The 26408-nt window shown below is 35.9% G+C and overlaps 5 protein-coding genes across 5 annotated transcripts; 3 read left to right on the top strand and 2 right to left on the bottom strand.

The window, feature by feature from the left end:
* Positions 1–6837: 6837 nt before the first annotated feature.
* On the top strand, positions 6838–9846 carry PCOAH_00023430 (SICA antigen; the record flags this gene model as incomplete). Its single annotated transcript, XM_020059150.1, has 7 exons — positions 6838–7043; positions 7248–7261; positions 7489–7580; positions 7725–8271; positions 8485–9357; positions 9622–9755; positions 9793–9846. The coding sequence occupies 7 exons, from the start codon at positions 6838–6840 to the stop codon at positions 9844–9846; spliced, it is 1920 nt and encodes a 639-aa protein (XP_019915032.1).
* Positions 9847–9938: 92 nt separating this feature from the next.
* Positions 9939–10820, top strand: PCOAH_00023440 (SICA antigen; the record flags this gene model as incomplete). Its single annotated transcript, XM_020059151.1, has 2 exons — positions 9939–9959; positions 10326–10820. 2 exons carry the CDS (start codon positions 9939–9941, stop codon positions 10818–10820), a joined length of 516 nt encoding a protein of 171 aa, XP_019914847.1.
* Positions 10821–11547: 727 nt separating this feature from the next.
* On the bottom strand, positions 11548–14223 carry PCOAH_00023450 (hypothetical protein; the record flags this gene model as incomplete). Its single annotated transcript, XM_020059152.1, has 3 exons — positions 11548–11823; positions 12434–12466; positions 14218–14223. 3 exons carry the CDS (start codon positions 14221–14223, stop codon positions 11548–11550), a joined length of 315 nt encoding a protein of 104 aa, XP_019915189.1.
* A 4416-nt stretch (positions 14224–18639) lies between these two features.
* PCOAH_00023460 (SICA antigen) lies at positions 18640–19873 on the top strand (the record flags this gene model as incomplete). The annotated part of the gene is made up of 3 exons (XM_020059153.1): positions 18640–18645; positions 19189–19500; positions 19535–19873. The coding sequence occupies 3 exons, from the start codon at positions 18640–18642 to the stop codon at positions 19871–19873; spliced, it is 657 nt and encodes a 218-aa protein (XP_019915112.1).
* A 1062-nt stretch (positions 19874–20935) lies between these two features.
* PCOAH_00023470 (Uncharacterized protein) lies at positions 20936–22590 on the bottom strand (the record flags this gene model as incomplete). Its single annotated transcript, XM_020059154.1, has 3 exons — positions 20936–21178; positions 21417–22286; positions 22444–22590. The coding sequence occupies 3 exons, from the start codon at positions 22588–22590 to the stop codon at positions 20936–20938; spliced, it is 1260 nt and encodes a 419-aa protein (XP_019914975.1).
* Between the last annotated feature and the right edge of the window lie 3818 nt (positions 22591–26408).

Below are 26408 nucleotides of genomic sequence, written 5' to 3' on the forward strand. Positions count from 1 at the left end.
CCAGTGCCGTCTTTATTCCTGTATCGAAACTGCCCTTATCCGAACAGCGTCCCTCCTTTTTCGCGAGTTCATTATGCGCTTTTTTTGAAGGTAACCACTCTAAATCATCCACCTATTAGTGTAATTGTAAAAATAGTTGTGCTCTTATATGTGTACTGCATTCCATGAATAAAATATTAAAGGCACATTAATTTAATGTCCCCCGTCCTCTATGTAGAAGGAGAAAGTAACTTGGTAGTACTTCCTTCGTAATCAACATTGGTTACCATTGTGGTTCCTATGTGTGTACATATGCTCCTCTTCCTGCTTTACATATAATTCGAATTTTATATTGAATTTAATAAATACATGTTAAAAAAATTTGTCCGTGTGTTGTTCATGTATACATTTTGGTTGTATATATATGTGGTGTATGCGTTTATGTAATATGTCCATATAGGAAGGTAGTTTTTTTCCACAAACATTTTTTTTTTTTTTTTTTGTTATTAATTTTAGAGTATACTTTTTTTGTGAGTTTAGCATATATATATATGTATATATATGCGGATAAATATATATATTTTGGAAGGTTTGTTATGTTATAGACGAATACATAGCGCTATACTATTTATTCTATAATAATTTTTTATTTTATTATTTTATTATCTTTTTTTAATTCTTAATCTCCTTCCTTTTTGATTAAAATGTTTATGTTACCATGTATTTAATAGAAGTTTCAAAAAAATAAGAAAAAAAATGGAATTTTTTCCGCATTTTCTATCCATTGCATTATTGGTATTATATTTATTTTATTCCAAAGTATTACTACAATTATTATTTAGAAGTTCCCGTCAGTATGTATATAGAAGAACGGAACATTCCCTCTTTTTCTTTTTTTTTTTTTTTTTAGTAAAACGGGAAATTTTTTGGGGGGGAATATATGCTTATAAATTAGTAATTCTTCTATTTCCTTTTTTTTTTCTTTTCTATATTTTTTTAATTCCTTTTTCCTTCAAATACACAAAAAATACTCTATATGTCACAGGGCGAGCAACTTTCTTTTTCTCTCATATCGTTGCTTGCTTCCTTCCTTGCACTGCATTTATTTATTTACATTATTATATTATTACATTGTACATTGGGACTGATTGTTTCTGAAGTTGTTTGTGATTGTGTTCGTTTGGAATGTTATATTATTTCTTATAAGGCTCTATCCATACGTATATAGGAAAAGGCCGGAACATTTTCTTTTTTTTTTTTTTTTTTCTTGCGCCCTATTCATTCACATTTCGTTTTAAGTGTTGTCCTCTTCATGCAGAGAGTTATTCATATAAACAAATTAAAGTAAGAATAAAAAATAAAATAAGAATAAAGCAAAATTGGCATGAAATACCACTTTCCTTCTTTCCTCTGTCGAATTACAAATACATCAATTAAAATGAGAAAAACGAATTGAAAAAGAAAGGGGGGAGAACATTACACATTTAATACGGTACATTACATCACATACGTTCATAACGAATATTTCTCGGTTTCATGTTACTACTATTTCTTCCTTTGGAGGTTGGTGGTGGTGATCTACCACGATCATATATGGTAGATTCGTCCGTTGAATATAGTGTGGAAATGTCTGTTTTATCGTTTGTTAATGTGTCATCAAAGTCGCTTTCAACTATAGTTGTTGTTCTCTTTTTTCTTTTTATTCCTTTACTTCCTTTAAATTGGTTACCAAACCAGGAGGGTAGGAGACCGTACTGAAAGAAAGAAATGGGAGAATGTGTATTATATATTACACATATACATATGTACGTTATATATATATATATGGCGTATGTATATAAGTATATATACATATTTCAAATATATGTAGTGGTAATAACTATTGTACTCACCTTATATAAAAAGAACAACATTGCAGGAAGTCCTACTAATGCAGAGACGGATGAGACAGCAGCAACGGCGCTTCCCCCAGATGGGGAGGTGGTTCCACTAGTGGATTGGAATGAATCCGCCTGGAATGTGTATTCAGAACTACTTCCTTCCTGTGTGCATTCCCTTGTATTACTCAGTGTACACTTTAAAACTAATTCATGCTCACTCTCATAATCCGAAAACCACTGCTTAAATTTATCACACCACTCACTCCCACTGTTTTCCCGTGTACACTTCTTCTGTACAGTTTGATAGGCACACTTTACTTTGTGTAGGTAATCTTCATGTTGTGGAGGACAAGGTTTCGCTCCCCCGGTATTTGTTCCCGCTGTTACAGTATCCTTATCCTTTTGATAATCGAATAGTATTTTCATTTGGGTGAAAATTTCCCAAGGGATGGTAGGGTATATAACCTCACAGTGGTTATTAATACTCAGTTGCTTCAGTTCCTGGTACATTTTTCCCATAGCCTCAGAGAATTGTTTTTTTTTTGTTTGAAGTTTCGAATAGTGTACTTCCTAACCAATAATATAAATATTTGCAATAATCCGTATTGGCCGGTGGCTGCTGCTTCTTACTGCACGCATAGCAGTAGGCTTGCATAGTAGTTTCCTCATAGCTAGGGGTACCCTCGTACTGTTTTATTATAGTTGTAAGAGAACTTTTTACTGTATCTGTTTCAGTTCCACCATTACATTGTTGGTCGGTACTTCCCAATTCACAATATATTCTTACTGAAGGTAGTTCCTGCTTACATTGTCCTCCCTATAAAATGTAATTAAGAAGGAGTAATATATATATATGTATGTACACCATATATTGTCCTTTTAACATTGCACGTACAAATATTACATGAATAATATGTGTATGTGTACATGTCCTAATAAAGAACTGGCTCTAATATATGGGTGCCCGTTCCCTTCACCCCTAACACTACTCCTCCTCTTCTCTTTTTTTTTTTTTTTTTTTTTTACCGTTCGTGGAGGTCTCGGTATTTCCTGTGGAGTACATGTTAATTTTGGTAGTTCTTTCGGTTGGTTGCAGGTTTTACCGTCGCTCATATATGTACTTCTAAATTTGTCACAATATTCATTCTTAGGATCCTTACAATAATGACATACCGCTCCATATGCTGTTTTAGCTTCCTCCAGATGTGCAAGGTACTCTGCACTAGTAGAGCGTGTACTACAATTCGATTCGTCCTCCTTCAGAACTTTAATGTTAAATTCGTAATCGAAAAAATCTTTAGGGTATATGAACAAAGATTTCAAAATATCAGGATATATATTAGTACATTTCCTTTGATATTGACCCGTCTTCCATGAAAATTTCTTTAGTGCATTGTAAATGTCTTTCATGGCATGCGCAAAAATTTGATGTGCAGGCAATTTTTCCTTTATTTTGTCACAAATCCAGAAGAACAAAAAATAACAAGGTTTATAGTAGGGTTCCTGCTTCTTCGCGACCTCTGTACACGAGAAATAATAGTTTCTGACAATTCTAGCGGCCAAATTTTGATCATTAATTCCGTGTTTACTTAATGCGTCCTCTACACCGTCTACTACTGCCCCCATACAGTAATTCTCCCTCCCATGGGACAATGAACAATCTCTTCCTTCGAAACCATTGTAAATTACTTGTGAGGGTAACTTAACGGCACTTCCGCCCTATAAAAATATAAATGCGTATGGAAGTAGAATATGTATTTTTTACTTTTTTATTTATTACCCTGTGCATAAAGTGTTATATATATATATATTCAATTATGAGCTGTAAAATGAGAATCATTTCCTTATGTTGATCGCTTTCCTTCCTTACACCTCCCCATTATACTTACACCTGTCATTGTTCCGATATTGGTATTATTCTTCTTCCTTTGTATATTATTATATATATTTTATGTTAAGAACTTTATTCATACATATATTTATACATATGGAGAATGCAGAAGAACATTTTTTTTCCTCCCTGATACAATCATGCATATTAAATTCGAACTTAGATCGTACAAACTACTCCCTTCTTAAACAAACATAATTCAACGTATATTTTTTTTTTTTTCAAATCATTATATACATATGTAATTAAATTTAACAACGGGTACGATTGTGCCATAATGGTAAACTTAAAAAAAAAAAAAAAAGAAGCAAAAAAAAAAAAACGGAATTCCGTCATATATTTCTTCCATTCATTTGATTACATTACTCAGAATTGGTTTCACGCATAATTATATACCGAACGCAAATGTACACTATTATTTATACTCTTCCATTATTATGTATATGGAAGTTCTATTTTTTCCCTTTAATAATATATATTGCTTAATTTTTCAGCTAACAATAATGCGCTCTATGTATGTGTATTAAATTAGTACAGATATATATAATTAAAGTAGAAGTGGAAACAAATTAAAAGAAAAAAAAAAACAACAGAGAGAAATGACTAAGGAAAGGGTTCATATGCACCTTTAGGGAAAGTTTCAAAATGGTTCCAAATAATGCTTCCAAAAAAATAATTGGGCGAAATGTAAAACAAGCAGTGAACGTATATTAAAAAATGTAAAAACAAATGTAAAAACAAACAGTGAACGTATGTTGACAAATGTAAAAACAAATGTAAAACAGATGTTAGAAATTTGCTCACTTATACGTAATAACCTTTCTTTGCAATATATATATATATATATATTTATATACTGGGGAAAGATCTTCATACGCAGATATCAATTTCCTATTGCAGATTATTATTACCATCACCCTTCTTTCTCTTTAGGGTAAAAAGTGTGAATGACACACACACACAGAATTGAGAAATGTCACAGTTGAAATGTCATAGTTGTGAAATGTAAAGAAATAGAGCAAAATAAAAAAGGGGGCCACTTTTTTTTATGTAGGATGATAGCGTATATTCCTTCGGTGACTTCTCCTCTGTTGCTCCCTCTGTTACTGTTGTCTTTGTTGTTGTGGACATGTCTGTTATTGAGGTTTCTGTTGTTGTTAATGTATCGTCGTCGTCATCATCAAACTCATTAAATTCTCTACTAAGGGACCTTTTTCTTCTTCTTCCGCTCCTTCCTCCCCAAGAAGGATTATGTTTCCTCAAGAAGAAAGGTTTGAACTTGTAAAAAAAGAAAGCGACAATTGCTGGTAATCCTATGGCAGCAAATGCACCTGACACAGCAGCAGGTACCACACCGGACTATCAGCTTCTTCCCCTTCTTTTCTATGACTACCACCACCGTCACTCCCTCCCTTTCCTTCTCCACCAGAGACACCATCCACTAAATCAGCATCACTAAAAGAACCAATACTACCAGCTTGATTTGGGTTCGGGTTTGGTTTAGGTTTGGAACAGCATGGTGGTGGAAGGAAGGTTGTTGTTGGTGGTAGGAAGGTTGTTGTTGGTGGTAGGTGGAGAGAAGGTTGTTGTTGGTGGTAGGTGGAGAGAAGGTTGTTAGGTAATAAGGTGGAAGGAAGTTTCTTAGAGGTGGTAGGTGTGGAAGGAACGTTGTGCTAGGGGTGGTAGGGTGGAAGGGAAGTTTCTTAGAGGTGGTAGGTGTGGAAGGAACGTTGTGCTAGGGGTGGTAGGGTGGAAGGGAAGTTTCTTAGAGGTGGTAGGTGTGGAAGGAACGTTGTGCTAGAGGTGGTAGGGTGGAAGGGAAGTTTCTTAGAGGTGGTAGGTGTGGAAGGAACGTTGTGCTAGGGGTGGTAGGGTGGAAGGTTATAAGTGTGTACAGAGGTGCAGTTTTGAGTTTTAGAGTGAAGGGAAGGTTGCTCACTTTTTTTTTTGGGAAGAGAAAATAAGAAAGGTAGAAAGAAAAATAAAAGAAAAAAAGAAGAAAATAAAGGAAAAAAAAAAAAAAAATAAAAAGCAACGAAAAGAAAAAAGAAAAAAAAAAGGAAGGGAGGAAAGTGTGTACGGGGGTGCAGTTTTTAGGGGTAGAAGTAAGGTTCTTAGGTAGGAGGGAAGAAAGTGCGCTTAGTGTAAGTGTGCACCAAGGTGCACCTAAGGAGGAGTGTTACGGGTGAAAAGAAGGAAGGTGTAAGAAGGGACGGTTTAAGGAAAAAAGGAAGGTTTAAGGAAGAAAGCAAGAAAGAAGAGGTAAAGGAGGAAGTTGTAAAGAAGGAGGGTTTAAGGAAAGAGAAGAAAAGAAAAGTTGTAAGGAAGAAAAAAACAAGAAGGATGATGTAAAGAAGGAATGCTTAAGGAAGAAAAAAAAAGAAAGTTTTAAGGTATAATGAAGGAAGTATGTTGAAGAAGGTGTGCAGAGGGGTGCGGATATGCATTTTAGGGTGAAGGGAAGGTTGCTCTATTTTCTTTTTAAAGAAGAAAAAATAAAAAAAGTATAAAAAAAAATAAAAGAAAAAACGAAGAAAAAAAAACGAAAAAAAAACGAAAAAAAAACGAAAAAAAAACGAAAAAAAAAAAGGAAGGGAGGAAAGTGTGCAGGGAGGTGTATTTAGGGGTAGTATGTGGGTGGAAGGTGTAAAGAAGGAAGGTGGTGTTAGATTGTTATGGGGTGGAAGGTGTAAAGAAGGAAGGTGGTGTTAGATTGTTATGGGGTGGAAGGATGATTCTTAGGGTGGAGGGAGGAACGGAAGGTTGTTGGGGTAGTTGGTGGAAGGAAGGGTCTAAGGAGGGAAGGAATGTTGTTAGGGGTTTTGGGGGTGGTAGGTGGTTTGAAGGGGTCTTAGGGGTGGAAGGAAGGTTGCTTTTTCTTCCTTTAGGAAGAAGAAGAAAAAAAAAAAAAAAAAAAAAAAGAAGGAAAGAAAAAAGTATTCTCAGAAGAAAAAGAAGAAAGAAAAATGAATGTTTGTGTACGTTCTGTTGTACACACATGTAGATACTTAGTGAAATACTATTTTCCATTTAGGAAGTAACGATTCTATATAATAAATAGTGGTGGTGAGATAAAAAATGGTAAAAATGGCTCCACACAAGACGAGTGAATATGAACAACAACATCCGAAGGAAGGACATGATGATCCGCCTCGTGTACGTCGTACACCTAGTGCAGAAGCAGCAACAAACAATGAAGATAACAAAATTCGTGTACGTAAGAAGAGATACATTACGTGGACTCTCAGGCCAGGAGTGCCAGGAGTTATAGAAACGCATGATCCAAGTGACGAGTATGATTACCATTACTATTACATATATATATATGTGTGTGTGTATATATACATATATATGCCTATATATATAGGTATATGTATTTACATATGTATATATATGCTTCACAAAAGTAGTTGTACGGCAAAAAAAAAGGGAAAAAAAAAAAGTATATTTTCTCTCTCATACACTTCTCTTCTTTTTTCTCCCCATCCTTCCTATAGGCAAGGTAAAGATGGTGTACTTTTGGTATTCAGTGGAAGGGGGCACCTCACCACCACCTAACACCAACTTCCTTCCACCCTACCACCTAACAACCTTTCATCACCACTACCATAAAGGGGGGTAGGTGGGCTGTTGTGGTGGTTGAGATGCCCCTTCCACTGTACCACCATTTTATCATTCTTCCATTACCTTAGTACTATTTATTCCTACCTCCCACTTTTGTCCCCCCTTTTCTTACAGATGTTACTTGTGGCAACAATGAATTACAGAGTCGCTTAAAGGAAGTAATAGATAACTGGCATAAGGACAAGGGAAAGGAAGAAAAAGACTGGGTAAAGAAAAATATTGTCCAACTTCAGTTAGGGACAGAGAAGTAGCCGTAAGGGGATGTATATACTTAAGGGGAGGAATGAATAATACTTCCATGCAAGTCGGGAGGATATATATACATGTTTCCTTTTTTTCCCTGTCTGTAGGAGACAGTTTGGAGTGAAATCGAGGAAAGGATCCAGCCACTGTCTAACGACATATCTACCTATAAATCAAATATGGACACTTATTGTAATGCCCCTAATGGACAAGTCACCACATGGACAGAAGCAGATAGGAACGCTTGTATGCTCATTACTGCAGGATTAAAACATATATACGAAATAAGGGTGAACCAGGGTGAAGAGGGCAAGGAGGCCAAAATAAATAACAGAAAATTTAGGGCCACTGCTTCATGTATCATATTAAATGAACTCATAAGGAAAATGAAGGACAAGGCTAATTCTTGTACCCAGAAGATAAGCATAAAAGAAGGCATAGAACAAGCCTTTAATTCCAGTTCACAAATAAAAACAGATGCATGCAAGACTGATTCTGGCTGTTTTGAGTGCAAACAGTGGGATTATTCAGACTGTAAAATGGGAAAAGAACAAGTGAGGGAGAAGTTAAAGGAGAACTTCGATAAGGACAAACAAATACAGGAAGCACTGGGAGATATATACCCACCTTCCATCCCCTCCAGCTCCAAAACAGGTAATACAAAAACCAAAACAACAAAAAAAAAACAAAAAAAAAAAAAAAAAAAAAAAGGACCCCGAAAGAGAAGGAGAAGGAAAGGAAGGGAAAGGAGAGGGAGAAAGAGAAGGAAAAGTGAAGGAACAACCTTCCTTCCACCAACCGCCACCCAACTAACAACGCTCCTTCCTTCCACTAAACACCCCTAACACAATCTTCCTTTCTTTACAGCCACTCTTGGGGAATGGTTCACACGTTTTTCGAACAATGCAACAGAAAAAGACGAAAATAATTATGAAGAACTAAAACTTCTTTTAATTTTATGTGACGAGATGAAGAGTACCCTTGGTGATGATATGGAAAAGTATAAGGATTTCTGTAATATTATGATGAAAAACATAATGCTGACGACAGGCATTGAAAAGCAATATAAAAACAAAGAACAGAATCAGGGGCAGGGACAAATGCCATGTGCGAAGAAAGTGAAAGATATCCCACTATGTAACCTGTTAAAAGCATGGATGTGGTATATGCACTGGTTTTGTGTTCCTACTAAGGTTATAAAATATGTCCTTGATGGGGCGAATGGTCTAAGGACGGAATTTATTAACAAAGGTGGGAAGTATGAGGAATGTGCTTATGATGCTGCATTTAGGATTCCTACAGACGACAAAAGGTATAGGGTAGGCGAAGCGTACGAACTATTTTCCACAAATATGTTGCATGCTAAGATAAGAGAAGCAACTAACGAGAAAAAATTGTGTGAAGACAGTAAATGGCAATATCGGGACCGTGCTCGGGAGGGTTCAATCAAACCACGAGCGGAGGAAGAGGAGGAGGAAAAAATTATCAGTGATGATGACAACTCAAATAACGTGCAGGAAATTGTTCACGAAATTAACGAAGCATTAAAAGAGGAAAAAGAAGAAGAGGCAGAGAAGTTAAGGGAATTAGAAAAAAACGTTCAGGACGCCATATCACCACCTCCTAAACCAGGTGCTGAAACGGAAGAGACAGAGAAGAAAATGGAACCACCGCAGAAGGAGGTTGTTCCTGATGAAGAAAAGAAAGCAGCGTCGGAAGTCACTGATCAAACAAGTTCAGGTAAGAGTACAACATGTCCTAAGGTGGCAACTCCCACTAAGGAGTAATGTAAAAGTAAAGTAGAATTCAATAGTTTCTGATGAAGTCTTTGTATGTATTAATATGCTGGAGGGTTAAAGTACTCAAATTCGTACTAGTACTAATACCCTGTATGAGAATTGGGATAGGGATACAGGGGTCATGGCATATGGGGAGAGTGGGAATGCCACGTAGTAAATCGGGTACTACTGTTTATAAACACTGTTTTTACTTTCATCGCTTTAGGTGCTGATGCTAAGACGGACGAGAGTTCTGATGAATTAGGTTCCCCAGAGGAAGGTGCTGTGACGGATATAGACCCATCAAAAAACGAGCAAGGCGAAGATGCTGATGGGGGTAACACTAAGCAAGATCAACCCGTTGAACCTGCTCTTCCTCCACCTCCTTCACCCTCAGCACCAGAAGGACCAGGTGGAGAAGGAGGGGCAGAAACAGGCGAAGCTGATTTAAAAACATCCAAGGCTCTTCCAGTTGTTCACAAGTTTGACCACCCCATCCTTCCTTATTTCCCCCTTGCTCCTGCCGTGCTTGGTATTTCTATTATGAGCTACTTACTCTGGAAGGTAAGAAAAAAAAAGAAAGAATAAGAAAGAAAAAAAAAAAAATTTCCTTCTTCGCGCTAGGCAGAAAAAGTTTTGCAAAATGGCAAACAAACAAAAAAAAAAAAAAAAATTAAAATAAAATAAAATAAAGGTGAATGAATCAGTGGGGTGTGTTTGTAGGATTTTGCATATTAGGGTGTGTGCGTATAGGATTTCGCATTTTAGGGGTGTGTATGTGTAGAATTTCGCATTTTAGAGGTTATATGTGTAGGATTTCGCAATTTAGGGTGTGAAGTAGTAATTCTTGTTGGATGAACAACATTTCACCCCTATTAAAGAAACATTTTCTCCCTTTTTTTTTTTTTTTTTTTTTTTTTTTTTGTTCAGTATTTTGGAGTGCTTCGTAAAACAAGAAAACGTTACAGAAGAGCTTATCAAGTACGTGGTCCATCCTTAGAACAGCAGATTGTTGACCATGTGGTCCAGGATGGTCCACATGAATATTACATTGTGAAGGAACGCAAACCTCGTTCTACGCCTATAAAAGGAAGGAAAAAACGGCATGCTGGTCGCCGTGCTGGTGGTCGTCGTCGTCGTGTACGTCGCCGCATGATTATTGATATTCATTTAGAAGTCTTAGACGAATGTCAAAAAGGGGACCTGCATTCGAAGAAGGAAGACTTTTTTGAAATTTTGGTTCAAGTATTTATGGGAAGCGAATTTATCAAGGAAGAAAATATTCCTAAGGAACAAGTTTCTATTGTTGATGTTCCTAAGGAAGAGGTTCGAGGTTCAGATTCCGGTTTAGGGAAGGAAGACGTTCCTAAGGAACAGGTTCCGACTTCAAGTTCCGGGTTTAGGGAAGGAAGAGTTTGTTCCTAAAGAAGATGTTCCTGGGTGAAGATGATCCTAAGGGATGATATTCCTAAGGAACAGGTTCCAAGTTCAGATTCCGGGTTTTAGGGAGGAAAACTTTGTTCCTAAGGAATGTGTTCCTAGGGAAGAGGTTCCTAAGGAACAGGTTCCGGGTTTTAGGGTGTAGTAAATATATTTTCGTCTTTTCCATTTTGTTTATCAAATTGTTTACACGATCATGTGTAATTAATATGAGCCGCGAGAGAAAAAAAATTTCACATGATTCCTATTTGTTTGCAACTTTTTAAGATTCAAAATGTTAAATTTTTTGGGGTTTTATTTGTTTTGCGTTAATAATTCTTTTTTTTGTTTAAATATTTTTTTAGAAAGGTTGGCACCTTTTTTTTTTTTTTGTTTTTTTTAAAAAAAAATATTTTTTCAAAAATAGCAGTACCCTTTTGCGTGCCCCTTTTTGGGGGTATTCTTTCCTTAGGTGCTTATTCAAACTTACCAAATGTAGGAAGAAAAGAAAGAAATGTGAAGAAAAGAAATAAAAAAAAAAGAAAGAAGGAAATGAAAAGATAAAAAAGAAAAAGAGAGGAAGGAAGGGGAAAAGAGAAGAATGAAAAAGGAGGAAGGTCATTTTCTTCCTTACACTGTATATAAAATGTGAGCGGTCATTTATGTGCCTCCTGGGCGGGAAACGGAAACCTTTCCCATCCCTTCCCCTTTCAGGTGTTACATTACAATGGTGCTACATGTTTTGATAACCTACATTTGTACGATCCGGCGGCGTCCTATTTGTTCCTGCTCTTGTTCTTCCTTGCCCTCTGGTAGAATGTCTTGTGTATTTGGCAGCAGATCGAACTGTTGAACTTTCTGCTACTGAATCACCTATTGTTGATTCAATTCCTGAATCATATGTTGAGCTGTTTTCTGTGAGTGTATCAAAGGTGTTCCGTTCGGTAGACCTTTTTCCTCTTCTTCTTCCATTGGAATGGTTACCAAACCAAGAAGACCATGGTTTATACTGAAGAAAAAGAAGGTTGTTAGGGGTGGTAGGTGGGTTGCGTTAGGGTGGTTGGTGGTAGGTGGGTTGTTAGGTGGAAGGAAGGGTTGTTAGGTGGTAGGTGGGTTGTTAGGTGGTTTGTGGAAGGAAGATTGTTAGTCGTGGTTGGTGGAAGGAAGGTGTTAAGGTGGCAGGGTGGAAGGAAGGTTATGTTAGGTGGTAGGGTAGAATGATGTTGTTAGGGGTGGTAGAATGATGTTGTTAGGGGTGGTAGAATGATGTTGTTAGGGGTGGTAGAATGATGTTGTTAGGGGTGGTAGAATGATGTTGTTAGGGGTGGTAGAATGATGTTGTTAGGGGTGGTAGAATGATGTTGTTAGGGGTGGTAGAATGATGTTGTTAGGGGTGGTAGAATGATGTTGTTAGGGGTGGTAGAATGATGTTGTTAGGGGTGGTAGAATGATGTTGTTAGGGGTGGTAGAATGATGTTGTTAGGGGTGGTAGAATGATGTTGTTAGGGGTGGTAGAATGATGTTGTTAGGGGTGGTAGAATGATGTTGTTAGGGGTGGCATGTGGGTCGAAAGTGGAAGGAAAATTGTTGAGGAGATTATGCTGTAGGTTGCACCTAACGAGGAGTGTTAGGGTAGAAGGAAGTTCGTTTGGCTTAAGAAGAGAAAAAGAAAGAAAAAAAAAGAAAAAGAAGGAACGAAGGAAGAGAACTGAGGGTTCGGGGTATTAGATTAATGGTTCATGTTGTAGAAATAGGGCTAAGGGTATGGGAGTAGGGTTCAGGGTGTGGGAATAAGGTTCTTTTCGAGGTGAAGGAATAACAATATGGCCTGATATTTAGTTTCTTAGGGGTAATATTCTTTGTGTTAAGGAAAAGTGAATAAGGCAGAAGCAAAAATAGAATTAAAGAAAAGAGGAAGAAAAAAAAAAAAAGTAAAAAAACAAAAGTGAGGGAAGAAGGTAAAATGGTTATGGAAGGAGAGAAGGGGAGGGTTGTATGCAAGAATTTTTTTTCCTTTAGTTATTTTTTTAGAGAACAAGAAAAATAAAGCGAAGGAAAGTAGGGAAAAATATTTGTAAAAGAAGTAAGAACAAAAAAAAATTGAGGAGAGAGAAAGAAAATAAAAAAAAGAAAAGAAGGAAAAAAGAGAGGGTGCAGTGTATGGGAGTAGAGTTATGGATACGAGAATTAGGTTGATGTTGTGAGCGTAGGGCTGAGGGTGTGCGGGTATGGTTCTTTTCTAGGTTATTTGAAGAACAATGTGGAATGGTACTTAGCTACATAGGGGGGGAGGGGAAGAAAGGTAAGGAAGGTAGAAAGGAAGAAAAAAGGGAAAAAAGTAGAAGGAATGAAAACAAGAAAGAAAGAAATAGAAAAAGAGAAAAAAGAAAGAAGAAGGAAGGAAAAAAAAGAGGGTTCAATGTATGGGAGTAGGGTTCAGGGTATTAGAGTGAATTTTCTGGGCGTGATAGTATGGTTTAGGGTATTAGAGTGAAGGTTCAGAGTGTGTGAATAGAGTTAAGGGCATGATAATTGAATTAGGGGTGTGAGCATAGGCTTCAGGCTGTGAGAACGGGGTTCAGGTTGTGAGAATAGTGTTAAGGCTGTAATGATAGGTTTCAGGGTGTGACAATAGTTTTAAAGTTCTTAGAATGAAGGGTTCGGGTGTGAAAATATAGGTTGATGGTGTGATGATAGGGTTCAGGTTGTGAGAGTAGATTTCAGGGTATTAGAATGAAGGGTTCAAGGTGTTAGAATAAGCGTTCAGGGTGTATGTGTGGGGTTCTGGGACTCAAAGTAGGGTTAAGGATATTGGAGTAAAGGTTCAGGGTGTGAAAGTAGAGTACAGGTTGTTAGAACGAAAGGTTTAATGTGTGGAGGTGTGGTATAGGTTGTTAGAATGAGGGGTTCAGGGTGTGCAGGTAGGGCGCGGGTTGTTAGAATGAGGGTTTCAAGGTGTGGAGTTAGGCCGCGGGTTGTTAGAATGAGATGTTCAGGGTGTGGAGGTAGGCCGCGGGTTGTTAGAGTGAAGGGTCTAGGGTGTAAGGATAAGATTCCTTTCTAGGTTATTTGAACAGCAATATGGCCTCTTTTTTTAGCATTTTAGGTTGTGCATGTGCGGGCAATGCTGAGGGTGCATCATGAAAAAATAGGGAAATTTGGAAAAAAAGGGTTAAGGAAATAAAAAAAAAAAAAAAAAAAAAAAGGAAGAATAAAATAATTGTAAAAAAATTGAGGAAAAAAATAAGAAAAATAAGAATGAAATAATGAGAAAAAGGAAAGAACAAGAATAAGTAGAGCGTAAGGGAGAAATATGTGTATACTGAATTAGTGGAATACCCTGTATCGTAGAATGCATTGAAATAAGTGTATACTGAATTAGTGTAATACACTGAATTAGTACGTACATATTTAAAGAAAATATATAATACGCCTTCATATAAGAATGAATAATACAAAAAAAAAAAGATAGATTCATACAATATAACGTTAGATTCATCATGGAGTCTGTAGGTTCCATACAATTATTGTTAGAATGGCTAGCGGGGGAAGGAAAAATTAAACAGAATGTAATTACAATAATTCTAACAATAAATGAATGTTCATGTATTGAATTAGTTAATATATATATGTGGGGGGAAAATGAATAGAGGAACGCTGATATTGTATATATCCTTATATTATTATAATATGTTCTTGTAGAAGGAAATATGGAAAGATGTCGATCAAGTGTTCCATGAATTATGGAATTATATAGGACACCTAAGGACGCAAGAAGTCAAGATGTGTGCACACGATCATACGAATGGGAACTCATTTCCTCAGAAGGAAAAAGAATTGTGCAAAGCTATAATGAAAATATTCTTTTGGATAGAGGGATTAGGTGAAGCCAGGAAAAGGAATAGACAGGTACGACAGAAAGTGGAAGAACCATTAGAACCATTATTGAGGTGCATCATAGGTAATATGGCTTTAATAAGAATGCTTGGACATAAGTGTAAAGTGGTGAAATATATAAATTACGCATATAAAGTTGTAAAGAAGAAGGCTATTTCAGGAGAAAGTTCATATAATGGTAGTATATGTGATTGGGTAGATTATGATAGTATTAAAGTAGGAAAAATATTATTTAAGGATAAAATGGAAGAATGGATAGGGCAGAATGTAAGGAAGGATGGTATATTTAAAAATCTGATGAAGGAAGAGAAATGTAAGGAAGATAGGGATATAGGGAAAAAGGTAAATGGGAAGAACGGGGAGGAAGAATCGATGGGTATTCTGGGAGTTATAGGAGAAAGGGGTATGGATGAATTGCATAAATTAGTTAAGGATGATAAGAGTACAACAGATAAAGAAATTGAGGAAGTGTTTGCAAATGTAGGTAGTAAAGTGAGGAAACCGATAGTAGGGGAAGTTAGAGAATTCAAGTTACCAATGGTAAAAAAACTTAGGGCAGACATACGTACAGCACGACAACTACAACAAGAACAACAAGGATCGCATGTAACAGTGGGACCCATGGGATATAAGAAATTCACAGACTTTCTAACAAAATGGATAAACGACCGGTCCATAACAAAGGATGAGCAGTATGCGGTATGTATATTAAAACGGAATGAATGGAATGGTGGCGATTACTGTTGTTTGTACATAGTAAAAAGGAACGGAAGAAGTGTATGTGTGCATAGGAATGTTCATGTGCATATATTCTTACGTTTATTCGTAGAGTATATTTTGGAAGGATATGAAGAATATATTCGAAGAATTAATTGACAGCACAAGGAACTATGATCCAGAGCATGTGAAAACATTATGTAAGGATATAGTGTATGGGGATGCCGCGAATACAAAAAACACGAAAGAATTATGTAAAGCGATAATGAAAGTACATCACTATATGAATGGTATAAAATTCAATGAAAGAGGCCATAAATGGGAATGGAGGCACAAAAGGGAGGGGGAGCCCTATTTAAAGTGTATTGTGGGGAGTGTAACCATATTGAAATTATTCGGTTCACATTGCGCAATGAAGGATCTGGCAAAATATATCTATGGCGCGATTGAGGAGGACAATGAGGCACTACAACTTAAGGATACAAGTGAAGAGTGCGCAGGTATAGACTTCGATACATGGGGAATAGGAAATAAATTTGTAGGGAAAGAAATAGAAAGATGGATAGAGGAGAGGAAGGGGAGCATGAATAACTTGAATAACATAGGGAAAAATATAAGTTGTCCAACGGGGGAAAGTATGAAAGGAATAAAGGACAGTAAAGGGATGAACACACAGAATATTTTCTCAGTTATAAAAGATACTGAGGAAGGGAAGTGGAACGGAATGGTGGAGAGTAAAGAAAACTTAGATAAGGACAGTATAGACAAAGTATTGAAAAAATTAGATGAAAAAAGACAGAGGAAGAAAGGTACTCAATACAAATGTCCCAAAAGTAACAACACCGCTGATGGACTTGCCGACGACGATGAAGAACGTAAGAGTGCATTTGAACCTATTGAACGTATTCAGGGAATATATATATATGGAGTAATTATTTATTTCTTCATTTCTCTTCATAAAAAATTGAACTATAGGGAGTATAAGGGAAAATGTATGCACTGTATGTGTCCCTTCTAATATTTCTTTTTACAGTCACTATTGGGGAATGGTTCACACAGTTTTCTAACAATGTGTCCGACGCGGACGAATTAAACTATAAAGAATTGGAACATATGTTAGCGTTGTGTAAACCTGATGAGGATTCTAAGAATAATACTGAAGTAGACTTAAAGAAATATGGTGAGTTCTGTAAAATCATGGTTAGGAACGCCATGTTAGTTACATCTGCTGGAAACCAACATAGGAAGGAAGCGGGGCAGGAACCATGCAAAAGGGAAGTAAAGAACATTCCACTATGCAGTTTATTGAAGGTGTGGATGGAATACATGAATTATCTGTGTGCTCCTAGGAATGTTATGGAATACGCTTTTAAAGGAGTCCATCAAGTGAAGACGAATTTTTTTAAGAATGAGAACTATGTACCGTGCGATTATACAAAATATTTTGGCCTTTATAGAGAAGACACGGACTTGCTACCTGAGGTATGGGATTTATTGCACAGTAATGTTATTATGAATAGAGTAGGAATTGTAACCAAACATAAATGGTGTACTGATTATAGTACAAGGCAGACTCGCTTCAATGCACCAGAATTTCAGGTTCGTGCGCGTCACGACAATGGAAAGGATGATATAGTATTGAAGAGTAATCAGGAGTTAAGGAAATTGCAAGATGATCTTAAGAAGATAGGGGACATAGTGAAGCAGGAGGAGGAAGCAGAACGCATGTTTCTTGAGGAAATTATTGAAGAAATCGTACCAGGGTTACTGAACAGGCCCCAACCACCACAATCTCCACAACCAGCAACTCTAAATGAGAATAAGGGAGAGAAGACAATAGACGAAATAATTAAAGAATTGTGGCAGGTATAATATAATGACCTATCTACTTGTATAGAATGAAGAATGTCCATGAAGGAAATACTATACTATTTATATATGAACAGTGAACTTTAAGTGGTATTATTCATTAAGGAATGTATATGTCTATGAATATAATTTATTTCTCTACAGGAGCAAGATGCAACTGAAATTGAAAAATTTATGAAAGACCTGTCGGAAGAAATAAATGACAACAATGAAATAATAGAACTAAAAAGTGTATGCGAGGATGAAGAGAAAGGAAGGAGAAAGGAAAGTGTAGAAGAGAAAGACAAATATTTCTGTAAAGTAATGTTAAGGAATTTTGTAAAGACAACCATAAAGGACCTTGGCCAATTAATCAAGAATAAAGAGACATATATGGAAAATATTGATCCAAATGTACGGTGTCAAATTCTAAATTTATGGATAGACTTATATAAAGAAGATACGAAATGTGATCCAGAGGGTATTTATAAGTATATTAAGGATGTAATGGGAAATTTTGCAGGGCCTATGAAATTTATGGGAATAGATTATGAGAAGTGTGAATATGGGGTGGATAAAAATTTTTACGTGGGGAAGGAGGACGTGACCTCTAAAGTTAAGGAGTGGCTATTGAAAAATGGAGTAAGTGAACAAATAGAAAAAATAAAATCAGAGGCCGAATGTGGTCGAACTATATATGGAGGAGGAGAAAGGGAAGTAGAAATATTTGGACATAAAATATCTGTGAATAAGGAAACGCCCAAGAAAAAACCGGAATCCCCCGCCGTAGCACTCGATGCTGCTGGCGTAGGTGCTTCAGGTGTCCCAGGAGCAGCTATTCCAGTAGTCCCTGGGCCAGGTACTCCAAGCGCTCAGGATGATAAGCTAAATGGTCAAAAAAATCCAGAGCATCAAGCTGGAGCTGATACTTCAGAAAAACTAGGTGGTCCAGGAAGACATGGCGGAGCCACCGCCACCCCTCCTGTTCCTGCCCACGTTCATAACAAGATTGACCTCCTAATCCCATACCTTCCTTTAATTCCTCTGACTATCGCCACCTCCGTCATAAGTTATCTCTTCTGGAAGGTAAGAAATGCACCGAAGGATTTCTTTTTTCTAAAATAGAAAAAAATTAAAGAACAAAAGTTAAAAGAGAAATAAAAAGAGAAAAAAAAAGAAAAAAAAGAAAAAAAGAAAAAGAAAGGGCCAAAGAATTTTAAGAAGGAAGAAGAAAAAAGAAAAGGAAAAAAAAGAAAAGGAAAAAAAGAAAAGGAAAAAAAAGAAAAGGAAAAAAGAGAAGGAAGGAAAAGAAAAGGAATAAAAGAGAAGGAAGGAAAAGAATAAAAGGAAAAAAAAAAAAAAAATGAATGTGAATAAATTAGCGGCGGGGTGTATGTGTTTAATTTCGCATTTTAGGGGTGTATGTGTTTAATTTCGCATTTAAGGGGTGTATGTGTTTAATTTCGCATTTAAGGGGTGTATGTGTAGGATTTCGCATTTAAGGGGTGTATGTGTAGGATTTCGCATTTAAGGGGTGTATGTGTAGGATTTCGCATTTAGGGGTGTCTGTGTAGGATTCCGCATTTTAGGGTGTCTGTGTAGGATTTCGTATTTTAGGGTGTCTGTGTAGGATTTCGTATTTTAGGGTGTCTGTGTAGGATTTCGTATTTTAGGGTTGTGTGTGTGTAGGATTTCGCACTTTAGGGTGTGTGTGTATAGGATTTCGCATTTTAGGGGTGTGTATGTAGGATTTGACATTTTAGGGGTGTATGTGTAGGATTTGATATTTTAGGGGTGTATGTGTAGGATTTCGCATTTTAGGGTGTGAAGTACGTATTACTGTGGTGTGAGTAACATTTTGAATCCCTATTAAAGAAATATTTTTTCTTTTCTTTTTTTTTTTTTTTTTTAGTACTTTGTAATGCTTGGTAAGAGAAGAAAACGTTACAAAAGAGCTCATCAGGTACGTGGTCCACTTCCCTTAGAACAGCAGATTGTTGACCATGTGGACGACGTTGGTCCACATGAATATTATTTAGTAAAGGAACGCAAACCTCATTCTACGAGTATAAAAAGGAGGAAAAAACGGGGCGTTGGTCGCTGCCGTGCTGGTCGTCACCCTGGTGTACGTCGCCGCATGATTATTGATATTCATTTAGAAGTCTTAAACGAATGTCAAAAAATGGATTTGCATTCGACGAAGGAAGACTTTTTTGAAATTTTGGTTGAGCAATTTATGGGACCCGAATTCATAAAAGAAAAAAAATGTTCCTGAGGAGGATGTTCCAAGTTCAGATTCCGGGTTTAGGGAGGAAGACTTTGTTCCTACAGAAGATATTCGCAAGGAACAGTTTCCATGTTCACATTCCGGATTTAGGGAGGATGACTTTGTTGCGGAGGAAAGTCTTCCTAAGGAAACTGTTCCGAGTTCAGATTCCGCGTTTAGGGAGGAAAACTTTATTCCTAAGGAAGACTTTGTTCCTAAGGAACAGGTTCCAAGTTCAGGTTCCGGGTTTAGGGTTAATGCCCCTGAGGAACATGTTCTTAAGGAAGGTGTTTCTAGGGAAGATGTTCCAAGTTCAGATTCCGGGTTTTAGGGTGTAGTAAATATATTTTTCTTTTTTTTTTTTGTATTGAATGAAATTGCGCACTTTCATGTGTTGTATATATAAGCGGAAAAAAAAATTTTCTTGGCCACTTTATTCTGACTTGTTTGGTGAATTTCTTCTTTATTGAAGGATCAAAAATTTGTTAAATTTTTTTGTTATAGTTTTTTATTTTCATAATTTTTCTTTGTTTTAATTATTTTCTATTTCCTAATTCTAATTATGGACATTTGAAAAGTGTGTTTCAAATTGTGCGCGAGGGCTCGCGAAGGTTCGCAAAAAAAAAAAAAAAAGAACGGAACTGTGTGTACAATTACACAAATTTTTTACCATGCCACATGCTTGGCGCTTATCCTTCCCCCAAAAGAAAAAAAAAAAGTGTATTAAAAAGAGAGTGTGTTCTTACAAAAAAGAAAAAAAAAAAAAAAAAGAACTGTGTACACAATTACACAATTTTTTTATCATGTCACACATGCGCGCTTCTGCTTCTCCTTCGCAAAAAAAAAAGAAAGAGTGTGTTCTTACAAAAAAAAAAAAAAAGAAGAAAGAACTGTGTACACAATTACACAAATTTTTTACCATTTCACACATGTATGTGTGTATACGAAAAAGAATCAATATTTTAAGGACAAGCACTGGCACAACCAAAAAAGAAAAAAAAAAAAAAAAAAATGTAACAGGAAGGTGTAGCAAAGGAATATTACAGAAAAGTAGAAGAACAGAATATTATGTCATATAATAATAATTGGCTAACATGTAGGATGCAAAAATAGAAAAAAAAAAACGAAGGAAAGAAATTAAGGAGGCGATAGGGATGCGTACATACAATGTTTCCTCTTGCCTCTGCGCAGAATGCCCTTTTCATAATGCGCCGTAATTAATGAATGTCCTTCCCCCCAGAGGGAGAACATTACACATTCAATGTGTGTGTTGTTGTTACATTCCACATACAATGTGTGTTTTGTTGTTTACACATTCCACACAAACAATGTATGTGTGTTGTTACATTACAAATGTGACGTTTTACATTCCACACACAATGTGTGCTGTGTTTTACATACGTTGATAAGCTACATTCCTGTTTCCTGGTGTTCTATTATTTATCCTTTCATTGTGCTGCCTATCATATATGATAGATGCATCTGTCAAGTCTCCTATTGTGGAAGCTTCTGTGGAGTATTCTGTTCTCGAGTCGTCTGAGAATGATGTGCTTAAGTTTTGCCTAACAGATCTCTTTCCCCTTCTGCTCTTCCCACTGAAAAGAGTGCCACCTATTCCAGAAAATAAATTGGTATACTAAGGAAAAAGAAAAAAAAAAAAAAAGAAAGGAGAGTGTAAAAATATGTTCTGTATACACATACATATGTATATATATATATAGTGTTATATATATGTGTATATATACTAATTATTATATAGATTGTGATCATTATATATGTACAATAAAGCACTGTTTATTCTACATTTATATTTAAATAAGGAAGAATTAATAATAAATATTTTTATATAATTCCACTGTAGTTATAATTATTACCTTATATAAAAAGAAAAGAACTGCAGGAAGTCCTATTGCAGCAAGTCCACCAGACACAGCACCAGGTACGACACTGGAAGCATCTCCTCCTCTTCTTGCTGGTGGTCCACCAGCAGGGAATGGTAATTGTGGAGGTTGAGGTTGTTGTTGCTGTTGTTGCTGCTGCTGAAGCTGCAGCTTAGGTTCCAGTTCGGATATTAGTTCTGATGGTTTCTTAATACTTCCACTACCACTGTCACTACGAGCAGTAGTATTGAATTTACTATTAAATTCTGTACAGAAAATGTCATTAGGAGTTGGTGGGGTGCCGGTGTTGGTGCTGGTACAAGTTCCATTTATAGATTGATAAGCTGAATCAGCTGCGTCCAAATATTCCCTATATTTTTGACCACATGAGGACTGCTCACTATCCTTTATTAGTGATTGTAATTGACTGTAGTCTTGCCAATAGTCGAAGATGGTTTTTCTTTCAGGGAAGGGAATTTTACTATCATTAAAACAGCCACCATCATCAAGGGAACAATTTTTAGGCGAATAATTCATATTCAGTTCGCTGTAAATTTTATTCATTTGCTGTGAGAAGCCATTAGTATTGGAATGGTTAGGTAGCAAACTTCCAATAAAGTGGTATAGGGCAGTGCAACGCTGCGCGTCGACCGTCTTTTCGCTGCTTCCTATAGTTGAGTAGCAGTAAGCATTTACAATAAGGTCCAAATAATCCTCAATGGTCATAAGGCTAAAATAACTCTCCAATTTAGGCTTCTTCCTGCTGAAGAAGATAGTTATATCCGAGTTGTCGCATTTTTCACTTTTAAGTTTATTGTACATGTCCCGTGAAGGTAAACCCTTCAAACAGTCTTCCTCCCCTTCCTATAAATATGTAATTAGCAAAGAAAAGAGTGGAGTGTATGAGTATACGTTCACCTGCATTGTTGTACTCATATTAAAATACGAATAAAGTAGTACATTTATAGTATTTGTGTATATTCATTGAACAGGACATAATGGTCAATACTCCCCCCCTTACTCCTGTCAATGAGGCAATTCTCGCATTATACAATGATAAGCATTTTGATTTTAATTCCCCTGGGCTGTTCCCACTACCAAATATTTCATTAATTTTTGTACAGTAGGGATCATTCCCCCCACTCTGCCGCAAGCAATAACTATTCATTTCATTGTAGTCATGGTCAATTTTTGTTAGGTAATTCAAGTACATTCTCTTACAGCCGTAGCCACCCTCCTCTTCCAACTCTTTTTTATAGTTTTGTGGTTGTACCAATAATCAAAGATGATTTTTCTTTGATCGAACCCGTGTTTGCTACTATTCTCATATTTAAAATCATATTTCTGACCATAGGTAGATGAATCCAATTTTTGGCTTATTGCATTTAAAGCGGTACTAAATTGACTTTTGTCCGATATTTTGTTATATATGAGTTGGCCCAACCACCAATAGAAGAAATGATAACGTTCCCTATGAGCAGTAGGATCCTTACTGCTGTTCATCATTGCGGTTATATAATACCATGCTGTTGAAATTTGATCCTCGCAACTACTTAAATATGAATATTGCTTTATTACACTATTTATTTTACTCTTTATTGGGTTGACTTCAGGATAAATACTGCTAACATACACGACTTTGCTGCTGTCCAATGCCTTGTACACTTGTTGTGAGGGTGCATATTTCAAATCCTCCTCCTATAAATGTAATAAGTAAAATATGTATATTTTGATGTACTTTTTACCTCCTCCCACTATTACATGTGAAGTACTTCACGTCTACTGCTCGTTCATTCACTTTGCAGATGAGATTTACCCTTAGTTCTGTTTTCCCTCTTCCTGACATGGTTTAATGGTGTTCTTTTTTTTTTATGTGTATAATGTGAATTTATGTTAAAATATGTTCATATTAAGGTTGTTTATATATATGTTCATATGCAGAATACATATACATATATACACATACATTTTTAGGAAGCTGCCTTGCCTTTTCCATAGGGAAATTTTAACTAATGAATAAAGTATATAAAAAATGTTTTATTTTTTTCTTTCTTCCTAATATAATGCGTATTTTTCAATTTTTAAAGTGTATCATATAACATGCATATCAAAGGATCATACATACATAACTAGGGCAAAAATACAAGAACAACCACCCACGTGTAATGCATAATACGAAGCACAAAGGGCGGCAGAGAAGAAGAAGGAAGAAGAATACACTTTTTTTTTTCCCCTTATATATACTCCTTTATTCATTTAATTATACATTTTTTGTGAACTGCGCAAAAAAAAAATTCTACGGTACATTATATTATTATTCATAATATGCAATTATATATATATGTAAGAGGGACGTAATTTTTTTTCCCTTTTGAAACATGAATTTCAGCACAGATTATTATTATTGTTTTATTTTTATTAGAAAGTAATATTAAGAGTTATTAACCCGTACAATTAACACATATAATTAACACATACAATTCCCGTACATATAGAGCACTTTTCTTCTGCCTTCCTTCCCTTCTCCTTCCTGTCGAATGTTTGCACATTGTGCGCGCACTTAAAAATATGTGGTATATGGAGCGTGCACTTATAGAATGCATAAAGGAAGGGATATAATACAGTAATTTGCACTATGTATTGTAGGAAATATTTTATATATATTCCAATTACAATATTTTTTTTTGCAGTGCACCGCACTTTTCCTTCCTTTTCTTCTGTTTATTACCATTCTAACAGTAATAATAGATCTTCTCATTATTTTTTTTCCATTCTCCTTTCTATTCGCTTGATGTGACTATGTTTATAAATAATTCATTCATGGTATATGTGCATATGCGTGTTGTGTCGCGCATACAACAATAATATTATCATATATGTAGGACTATGGACAAAGTTCCTTAGGAAGGAGTATTTAGTGAAAAGTAAAGGTAGTATTTAGTAAAAAAGGAAGGAAATTGAGTACATGGATCGTATCGAACTGCTTAAAAATGCATTTTCCGTCCAAACACCCTATTCATATGTATACGTTTTCGCGCTAGAAATTGTTGTTCATCTGTGTATGTGTATGTGGTCGCGCTAGAAATTGTTGTTCATCTATGCCATTCATTCATTCATTCATTCATTTTTTTTTCATTCTGTTGAAGAATAATTCTGGGGTCACTGTGCGGTGTACTCCTTCTATTGAAGACGAGGGGAGGGGGTGGGGAGAGAGTGCGTCCCCCTCCTATGTGTATTCAGTATGGAAACATTTAAGTGGGCTCAAGACCTTACAGTCCTATTTAGGGGTACCCCCCATATATGTATGTATGTATGTATGTGTGGGAGAGGAACATCCCCATATAAATGTGTACAGAGGAACCCCCTATATGTATGTGGGGAGACAACGTATAGGGAATGTCTATAGGAAACACAAACAATACCTCTGTGTAGACTGAATCTAACATTGTTCAGGACTATAAAGTATGTTCACTGTGTCAAATATTGGCAGTCGTGGAAGTAGACATACATAATGGTCGTACACTGATTACATGTGGAAATGCCTTCTACACATTATGGGGGAAGTTGGTATCGTTTTATCATTTATGCACTGTGTGCAGGAGAATAGGTAAATTTCCCTTTCGCTACCCCCACATATATAGAAGGTAATATGGATCGAGGGGAATCGATAGTGCAACATAACGGAGCACACATTGCTTGTGTACAAAAAAATATATTTTCCTCCCCAATATATATACAGAGTACTGTGGGCCCATAAAAAATCAATAGTACTACTCAAGAGGAAAGGGGGCATGCGCAGAATCTACTCTTAAATTTCAGTTAATACACTTTCCTCCTGACAATATATATAACAATATGTAAAAAAAAACATACTGCACCTTGATTTGGATTTTAGTGTTTGCTGTTCTTATTGTCCTTTGATTTGGGTTTTAGTGTGTCCTGTTGTATTAATTGGGTTAGTGGAGAAAATCAGAAAAAAAAAAAATTTTTTAAGTTTTAAAAAAAAAAAATTTTTTTTCCTTCTGTGTGTAGAAATGTGTAATTTGCCTCTCTGCTCCACTTCCGCTTCCTTCCTTCCATGCAAAAATATAGAGACGTACACTATTTCATATATAAGAATGAACAAACACAACAAAATAATCCACACTACAAACAAATATATCGTTACCACACAAATAGTTGCTGTTGTACCACATATACATGAAAGACAACAACAACAACCCTCCACACGTAAATAAATTTATAAATGATGACCCCACAAATAACGACCACTATACATGTGTAACTAATCATTCTTACGTATATATGTATATATAATTATTGTTATATATATACATATATGTATTTATGTAACCGTTGTTATATATGTACATATGTATATAATCATTGCTACATGTATTTATGTATGTATATATAATCATTGTTATATATGTACATGTGCTGGATGAAATATTGTGCATGACGGGGGAAGAACTCATAAAACATCATGAATTTTATAAACCTCTTGAACTTTATGAACCTTCCATAAACCTCATCAAATCTTCCTTAATTGCTTTATAATTAAATAAAAAAAAAGGGGAACCCCACGAAGAATGCGCATTAATATGTGAAGGAATAATATATATTAAATAAAGGGCAGCTCAGGTAGTATAGTGCACGTTCCATATTGGTGAGCTCTTCCTGTACTGCACCCCCATTCCTCTTCTTAATTATTCTGTAAATGCACAATCTTACCTAAAATAAATGTAAATATGAAGGAAAAAGGGAATACATAGGGGATTCCACATATATGAACTGTGTATAGTACCTGTTAATAGTTTTTTATAACCCACACTTTTCAAATAACAATGAAACATATAAATGAATAGAATACATAAACAAATATTTTCTCCTGCTCAGAGAAAATTCCGTCCCTTCTCCTTTACATGCACGTAATAGTGGAAGTGTATAAATAGGAATTCAATATTTGGATTAAACGTGTATAAG

This window comes from Plasmodium coatneyi, chromosome 9 (assembly GCF_001680005.1).
Source record: "Plasmodium coatneyi strain Hackeri chromosome 9, complete sequence".
NCBI classification, from domain to species: domain Eukaryota; phylum Apicomplexa; class Aconoidasida; order Haemosporida; family Plasmodiidae; genus Plasmodium; species Plasmodium coatneyi.